General features: G+C 33.6%; 1 protein-coding gene across 1 annotated transcript; it reads right to left on the reverse strand.

Moving 5' to 3' along the window:
- Window positions 1-1,476: 1,476 nt before the first annotated feature.
- LOC145332888 (uncharacterized) lies at window positions 1,477-8,749 on the reverse strand. Its single transcript, XM_080177989.1, has 8 exons — window positions 8,666-8,749; window positions 7,225-7,264; window positions 6,606-6,661; window positions 5,002-5,035; window positions 3,703-3,797; window positions 3,093-3,273; window positions 2,269-2,364; window positions 1,477-1,636 (listed from the first exon to the last, which is right to left on the reverse strand). The coding sequence occupies exons 1-8, from the start codon at window positions 8,706-8,708 to the stop codon at window positions 1,570-1,572; spliced, it is 612 nt and encodes a 203-aa protein (XP_080034115.1). The 5' UTR covers window positions 8,709-8,749; the 3' UTR covers window positions 1,477-1,569.
- Window positions 8,750-9,648: the final 899 nt, after the last annotated feature.

Genomic DNA, 9,648 nt, shown 5'->3' on the forward strand with positions numbered 1-9,648 from the left:
GGGGCGAAGCCGGTAGTATCATTGATTTTATTATTATTTCGACTTTATTTTTGCATGAATATTTACATGACAAATGAGCGGTAGTATCTACTCTATACAAATTGTATCCGTCTGATTTTTTGTCCGTTATAATGTGGTGGGTAAATCCAAAGCAAAGCCACTGTATAATTAGGACATGTCTATTGTTCTACTGCTTAACCAACAGTCATACACGGCATTTTTAAAAGCGAAGCTTTTCTATAATTAGGATCGGTCCGTCAGTCCGTCCGTACGTCTGGAACGAATAGCCTTTTTTCGTAAATTTAGGCATGTTAGAGTTATCCTATCGATTTCAAACTTTGCATGGTGATTCCTGTAGTAGTTAGGTACGATTTAGAAAGCATAGCAATATCCTTTATGTAAGCAGTTTTTCAACAAATTTACTTATAATTTTACTTCGACTGTTATACAAATTTATATTCTGTTTATTCAGTTCTGACACTCTACGAGTCTACAAGTGTTAATGTTCGTTTGTCCTACCGTTTCAGAGCTTCGCTTTTGCAGATGTTGTAATATTATAGCGATCTTATGAAAATTAAAATACGTCAATGGTTCTTCAAGTACAAATCCAATAAAATTTAAATTTAACAGTGCAGTGCACAAAAATTCACATTTAGTTGTTGACAAATTCCATTTCAATCCAAATTGAATTCTAGAATTTAAAAATCTATTTTTGATCATTTGTAAATTCCATGAACATTTTAATGAATAATGAATAGCTATATTTCGCATTGTATTACAGACAGCTTTCCGCGGATATTGAAATAAAAAATATAAGATTTAAACTCGTTTTGTTAGCTGCGAGGGGTTATAACTGGTTCTAATCCAGCGGATATTAATCGGTTTAAAAGCAATAATCAAAACCATAGGCGTCCAAGGGGGGGGGTAATGGGCCATTTGGCACCCCCAAACGATTTTGGGGGTGCCGTAGGCACCCCCAAAATTTTGTGAACAATACCCCCCCCCAAAAAAAAATTACCCCTACCTTGGGGGTGCCGTAGGCACCCCCAACGATTTTGGGGGGGGTATTTACCCCCCCAAACCATTTTGGGGGGGTAAATACTCCCCCCAAAATAGAAAATCTTTAACCAAAAAAATTTTTGCGCGCTTCGCGCGCATTTTTAATACTAAATTTTTTAGAAAATTTAAATTACCCCCCCCAAAAATTTTACCCCAGGGGTAAATTTTGGGGGGGGTAAACAAATTTTACCCCTGCCAACAGATTTCAGGGGGGGTAATTACCCCCCCCAAGCAAATTTTACCCCCGGGGTAAAAATTTTGGGGGGGGTAAAAAAAATTTGCGGCGCGCTTCGCGCGCCATTTTACCCCCCCCAAAACCAAATTACCCCCCCCTTAAAAAAATTTTACCCCCCCCAAAATAAAAAGCTTGGACGCCCCTGATCAAAACGATTCACGCACGTCGAAACTTAAAACTAGTTGAACTTTTGAAGAATAGTTACGCCAGTGAAATTTTATTGAAATGATATCATCATTTATTGCATAAAATGTATCGAAATTATTGTTGATGATTTATCCAATGTTTCTTGTAAAATATTGGGTAAAGAGACGGTAGTTGCGAGTTCGTTGCCCGGAGCCCCTGAAACAAAACATTAATTTGATACATTTTAGTTAATTTTAACCTCCTCAAAACATACCTTTTTCTGTAGATAACTATAGCCAATTGAAATTTTTTTTTAAGGTACAAAAAATGTGAAATAGAAAGGTTGGTCATTCGACATTACAGTCAGAATCTTTTTAGAACTTAGGGAAAAAGGACGAACAATCAAGAAGCTAATTGTAATGTCCAGTGAATCATCCCAGCAAATTATAAAGGTGAGTCAGATAGAGTCATCAAAAAAAATGGTTGGTTATCTGTGGGTTGTTTTCTCAGGCAAATAAAAAGAATCCTCCTTCAAAAGAAGTGATTATCTAGAGATGCCAGAGAGCAACATCCGTGTGTATTAGGATGCGATTAGAACTCTTAAGAATATTAGATTAAGTAACATCCAACAGACAACCAACCCTTTTATTGTACGACTTTTGTCTGGAAGTTCTAACTGTACATGGCAACTGGACCAAGGTTTTCTCCCCTACTCTCACTGTTAGTGTCACTTAGCAGCAGTAGGTGCCATTCTTAACATCTCTAGAGTGACGTGGTGTGGACCAGACTAGTACTCGAAACCTCTCTGACAGCCAGCAGGCAGGCTACCATTTGCCGTAATATCGTACCTGTAATCATTATTGAGCATGCCCTGCAGCTTCATGATCTTATCCCAATAGACAATGCAGCTAAAATGGATGGAATTCCGCCCGTCAGCCAAAGATCTATTTTTCAGGGATATAGAGATAAATAAACAATTTTTAATTAAACCTTATAATAGCTATTTCTCACATCATATTATAAACAGCTTTCCGCAGATATATTACGATGCATTTTTTAGTTTTGCTGAGAACTGGTTCTAATCCACTGGATATTAATCGGTTTTGAATGAATATGAGAATAGTTATTTCTCGTATCGTATTATAAACGGCTTTCCGCGGACATAGAATTTACAATTATAAGATTAAAACTAGTTTTTTTAGCCCCGAGGTGCTGGAGGCACCGGCTAAAAAAACTGGTTTTAATCTTATGATTGTACATTTCTATATTCATAGGAAACTGGATATAAGACGATGCTAGACATAGTTTTTTCGTATGGATGAGAACTGGTTCCTATCCACCGGATTCGAATGAATACGAGAAAAGATTTTCTAGTATGGCTTCATAACCAATTAATATCTACTGGATTAGAACAGGTTCTAAACCATTTTAAAAAATCATTACATTATATCCAGTTTTCTACAAATATAAAAATGTACAATCATAACATTAAAACCAGTTTTGCTAGTCCATGCCTTTGGCATCTTGGGGCTAACAAAACTGGTTGAAATCTTATAATTTGCCAATCAAATCTAATACTTTAAAATAGTTTTTTTTTAATTATGTGGAGCATTTTTGTATTTTTAAAATAAATTATTATTAGATGGTGAGTTAAATATATATCCTTGCTTGCCTTAGACATGGGTTGAGTGACTTCTTTTGGTAGGTAGTGTACAAGTTTGTAATATCATTTAGGGTCAGATAACGCTTTCTTTCTCGAGTTGACATTTCATCATTGTTAACTACAGATGATACATCTGTATTTTCTATAGTTATTTCAGGATTTTCAGTAATAGCCTGATCTTTAACTAAATCTGATGATTCATCATTCAATTGGATTTTAAATACTTTTATACATAAATAATTTAGTAAATACCACAAGAACATGTGTCTTTTAGCATTAATACTAAAAGGCAAAGCAACTTATTTGTTACCAGAAATTCTGTACATCCATTTAAAACATGTTGATTTATAATTGATTGGCAATAATTTATTCATCTGATTTTAGAAACAATGATTCCTAAGATAACATGGTACAATATTTTAAGCAAATCTTCTCTGTAGATTTTGTATGTTTTAAATAGTATTCTGGCTGTATTCACATAATTTTAAACAAACTTATATACAATTTTGTTTAGAGATTTATTTTTATGAATATTGTAATCATTTAATGGTTAAAAACTTAACATTTAACATAAAATAGAATAAGTAAGCAATATATAAAATCATGTAATGAATGATGCCTTGTCTCTTGATATTTCTGATTGCCCGGGCATTATCTCTAAACTTGTGAGGATTCAAAGTTCTGAAGTAGGTAAAGTACCAGATGTTTGGTGCTCTAAGTGGATTTAGGGTAAAATCATAGATTTGGCCATGGTACATCCTACAACCCCCTCCTAATATTTTCAATAACTTGTTTTTTTACCTATCTAAGAATGCGGCATTCATTTAAGAATCATATCCTTATAATAAAGTAACAGTATGTCTAACTTGTGTGTCTGTTTGTTGCTAATTGATAAACCAGTATGGTTATCCCTTACAAGGTAGCTTCTCATAGGTGGGAAGGTTTATAACTTTTTGAGGGAGTGTACCACCACCCTTCTAAAAGAAATCGCCCCTAGATAAAAATACCCCTCCCTCCCAAAATATATTTTTCCTTTTTAAAAAAATCTAAAATAAAAGATCGGGTTATTAAATTCACCCCCCCCCCTTCCCTGCTCAAGTGCCCCTAGAGGTCTAGAGGCCCGCTTGTTAATCATAAACTAAAAGTATATTAAAACCTATAAAAAAACTGTAAGAACTCAACTAAGATAATAGATAGGGGGAGGGGCACTCAACAACCAACCAATTATAAGGTAATCATTTCTTATAGAGACCAAGGGGTTTAAGGTTAATTGTTAATCATTAATATACAATCATATATTCAAATGATAAAAAATTTTTCAATACTAAAAAGTAAAGGATATGCCTTTTCCATGGCAATTTTTCCTAGCCCATTAACTTATCCCTCTATTCCAGATTATCACAAAATGTTTGTAATCTCTCTCTTATATTAGATTAAGTATTTTTTGTTGGTTATTCATTATTACGTATCTTATGTTCTTTTTAACTTTTATTATAAGTAGTAGGATGTCTGTAACTTAAAATATCTTAAACTTCTTCTGAATGTTAGGTTAGGCTCAGGGAAACAGGGACTTGACAATTTATGTAGAATAATCTTTCCGTTAATTGGATACATTTGTTTGATTTCCTTGTTGATCACTTTCCAGACGTACTTTTGTGTGATATAATGTAGAAAAACAATATATTAAGGATGTTTATTGTATATGTGTGTGTGTCTGTCTGTACCGAAGGATCTCTTTTACAATTTGGCTTCTAAAAGGTCCTGGGAAGGTTTATAAGTTTGGGAGAGGGTACCACAAACCTCTTAAGAGAAATCCATCCTCGAAAAAAATTATCCCCACTCCCTCTACCTCAATCGCCCAAGAGGCCTTAGAAGCCGCTAGTAGACCTATATAGAAGCAATTAGAAGTATTTGTTACCTTTTAGAAAAATGCCCAACAGGATCAGAAAGTTCTAGACAAAAAAGAATAATCATAATTCATATTTTCATAATTTTTTATTATGAGAAAAAACACCAACTTATTTGTAGCTATTGTGGGATCTATCCCTGCGATAAACTGAACCTGCGGGGAACTATCCTTTTCTCTTAGCCTTTACCCTAACCTACCCTAAAATAAGCATAAAAATATATTTTTTTATATATTAAATATTCGTTTGTGATCCAGATGCAATATGAGGGAAACTGCCCCTATATTTGTTCATTTAATCTAATAAAAAAAGATCTAGTCTGCCAGTTGTTACAATATAAGTTAATTAGCGGCTAATGCGCGGCTGTCGAGTACTGATTTTGAGACGTTGCGACAGTCATATAAACGCAATTTATCTAGAAGCTTTTCAACCATTACTGCGAATTAGTTTATTAGAATAGAAATACAAATTAATTTCTTAATAATTTAGGGATTATTATGATATATTAGCATGGCAGGAAGTGAGACAGATATTTAGTGATTTAAATCATATAATGTTTGTGTCGAACTAAACTTTAAAATAAAACCTAGAATCATTGTAAATATATATTCATTTATATAATTATCATAAATGTGCCCCAACCTTTAAAAATCACGAAACCTCATTTAAAAAAAAATATTTTAACAATATTAACATTGCATTGGAAAATTAAGGCAATATTCAAAAAAAAATCAGCCGTCAATTTTGAATATCAGACGAGAAAATCACATATCTCGTAATGCGGACAGATAAAAGGGAATTAACATTAGCTTTGCTACTAAAGTTTAGAGGAAAAATGACTAGAGTTATTCAGTGAAAAATAACAATTATTTAAAAAAAAATATTTATGACATATATTTTTTCGGCAGAAATAATGTCATTTATAGAAAACAAGAATGACAACATTCATAAGATAAAAGCTCAAAACCATTGTATTGTAAACATCTTATTCATGGTAATCTTTGGTGCTATTATTATAATCATAGTAATCTATAATACAAAGTAGAACGAGGTCTGTCTGTCCGTCTGAAGCTTCATATATCGGTAACCGCAGAGCCGAATGGGTTCTAGGAATATACCTACTGGTCCTGTGGTGGTTTTAAGCTACTTTAATGGGGGGTGGGACATCCCCAACCCACCACAAAAAAAATACGCTCCCCAAAAAGTTGTTTTCTTTTAAAACTAAAATTTAAAAAGGGGGGTCGACTATCCCCGGGGCCCGCCCCCCCCCCCAAAAAAAAAAAACTATTTGTTTTTACTTTCTCTTTAAATCTAAAATACGAAAAATTAGGTTGATCAAACCTAGAGGCTAGGGGCGAAGCCGCTAGTAGTAATAGGATGTTGTCTGTATGTGTGTGTATGTTTGAAAGATTGAAAGTGAAGCTTTTTAAAGGTCCGGGTATGGTGTTTTGGAGAAAAAATGACCTTTCAAAAACATTTTTTACTTCGTTGGAAGAAAATAATATAAAAAGTTGATTCTCGACTACCCCTCCCCTTTCCCGCAAGTGCCTCTAGAGGCCTCTAGGGGCGTAGCTACTAGCAACATATATGAAATAAGATTGAAATTATTACTTACTGGTTTTTATTTGTTCAGTTTTGACATTGTATCCAAAATTTTCATTTTCATTCCCACTAAAATACATACATATATTGTTATTGTTATAGAGTAGTCATTTTTCACAACGTTTTATAGACAGTCTCTCGCAGATAGTAATATTTTAATGGAAGTAAAAAATCTAGCTTTTTAGAAATTAAAAAAATTTACTATGTACAATCGACTTAGAAAACTACTTAGGGAAATTCGTGATTTTTAACATTTAGAAAGTTTTATTTTAAACATGAATGACAACATTCTTAAAAGCGAAGCTCAAGAAATTAGATGGCCAGAAAAACGAACAATAACAAATAAAGAATAGCAATGAATCTAATATTGAACATAACTTGAAAATTCCCATTATTTTTATCCAAAAATTACTTATTTACGTTTAAAATAAACATACTTTCTTTATGATAATGATTATAGAGTTGCTATGCTTGACAAATTGTACCTTACAGTGACAGGAAAACTCATGCCAAATTTAGAATTTATAAGACAATTCTATCAAGCCTAAATTAACAATAAGAGCTATCTGATATGGACGTACGGACGACCATAAATGTAGAATAGCTTCGCTCTTGGCAATTAATAATTATACCTGTTGGACTGTAGCTTTGTCGGGGATCCCTCACTTAGTCCTAAATTTTGTAATTAGTAGGGTTGGGCCGGATATCCGGCCATTTTCAATATCCGGCCGGATACCGGATATTGAAACTATCCGGCCGGATATCCGGCTCTATAATTTTTTATACTTTACACCAAAAATCTCTGATTTTTAAAATCTTAAATGGCTATAATTTTCTTATTATTGAAGCTAGAAGAACATTTTTTCTGAATAAGTTTAACTTTATGTAAATCTATATAAGATTTCTGAAGATTTTTTTTTTTACTACTTTAATATCTGGTAATTTGGCCGGTTATCCGGCCGGATATCCGGTAATTTGGCCGGATAACCGGATATTTGCCGGATATCCGGCGTTGGCCGGATATCTGGCCGGTTACCGGATATCCGGCATTTGAAATCAGCCGGATATCCGGTATCCGGCCAAAAAAGTATCCGGCCCAACCCTAGACTAATTAGTTAATCTAGTTTAGTCCATTCCATAAATATCAGCAGCGTTAAACAGCTTAACGTTTATGCCAATATAGCGTTGTAAGCGACACAAGATAGCATTCAAATAAACTGGAATTGAAAAGATCGTAACGCGTGGCTAAAGAAAACACTTGTAAATGATAAGTCTATTTTGTATATTCATCTTCAATGCGAGATAATTTTACATTATTGAGTATTGGCTATTCAAGATTATGATATTTGTAGGCCTTTGCTTCCCGGTTAAAATGATGTGCAAACTTATTACATACATTCAGCCGTTCGGCTGCTAGTAGCTTTTGAAGTTCTTAGTATTTAGGAGAAAATCTATTCATTTTACCGTGAACTGCACCATATAAGGGACGTCCAAGCATTTTATTTTAATAGGGGTAAAATGAAGGTTTAAGGGGGTTAATCTACTGTGGTTCCAAATTTTGACGGGTGTAAACTTAGGGGTTTCAAAGTTTGAGGGGGGTGAACACCCCTTTAATCCCTCTCTTCGGCGTATATGCTCAAATCATATCTTTTATCAAATGCTTTGCTAATTTCAAGATGATTAAAATATTCACTATAATAATTTGTTTTTATTTAAGAATAAAATATATTTTTTTCTCATCAAAACCATTTCTTTATATTTTTAGCAAGTTAATAGTTATTCATCGAATCATATTATAGACAGCTTTTTGTGGATGTTAAAATGAAAAATTAAAAGATTAAAATCAGGCACGTGCTGAAGATTGTAAGCTTAATCTTAAGATTGTACATTTTTATGTGCGTAGAATACTAAACATATTTTTTCAGTATGTCTGAGAACCGGTTCTAATCCAAAGGATATAAATCGGTTTTGAAGCAATACTGGAAAAAACTATTATAAACTTTTATGGTTTTCTTGCAGCCTAAAACTTCATTCTCTTTATATTTTGTCCTAAAATTTTATTTATTTCCCTACCTGTAATAATGGCTACAATAATAAGAGAGGAGTAAAATATCATTAGTGCTTCTCTCCTCTCCAACCAAACAAAATGACTGAAGGAACTCCGGCAAAAATATTCAGAGATTTGGTGACGATAATGGGGAGAGAAATCAGGGATCCAAAGGGATGCTGTAAGTATTGGTGCAAAAAATCGGGACGAATTTCAAATTAATTTGACGGGGCTGGTATTTTTACGTCACAAGTGAAGGGAAACCCCCATCTCTTTCTTGGGTTTTTTTCCCCTTTCCCTTTTCTTTCCCTTCACTTGTGACGTAAAAAAAATCAGCCCAGTCAAATCAATTTGAAATTCGTCCCCATTTTTGCACCAATACTTACAGCATCATCCAAAGGGATAAGACAGTTGCTGATAAATTGAAGTATAATACAAATGATTAATTAAAATTACAATTGGTGGTCAAAACGTTAGGACACTCAACTTAATTAACCAACCAATCAAATTCAATTAAAGTCCCCACGGTTGTAAAGCCAACGAGTAAGAAATCATTATTTTGAAACTTTGGGGATTAGTAAATAAACAGTTCTGGAGAGAAATAGTCATATAAAGTCAATGAGAGAGGAAGAGAGAGAGAGAGAAAGATAGAAATAGATAGACAGATAGAGAGAGAGAGAGAGAGAGAGAGAGAGAGAGAGAGAGAGAAAGAGAAAGAGAAAGAGAAAGATAAAGATAGATAGAGAGAGAGAGAGAGAGAGAGAGAGAGAGAGAGAGAGAGAGAGAGAGAGAGAGAGAGAAAGAGGGGGAGAGAAAAGTGAGATAAATCTACAGTCACAGTCTTGTAATTCTAAAAACCGCTATGTTAAAAAACTTTAATTAATATCAAACTTATATTTAGACTATTTCTTTGTTTTGTTTGTAAAATAATACGATTCGTCCGTTTTATACTAATACCATTTCCGATTAATATATGGAATTTTAGGAATAAAGAGATAGGTTAATTAGA

Source organism: Acartia tonsa, chromosome 11 (genome assembly GCF_053477335.1).
Source record: "Acartia tonsa isolate MP-2025a chromosome 11, ASM5347733v1, whole genome shotgun sequence".
NCBI lineage: Eukaryota > Metazoa > Arthropoda > Copepoda > Calanoida > Acartiidae > Acartia > Acartia tonsa.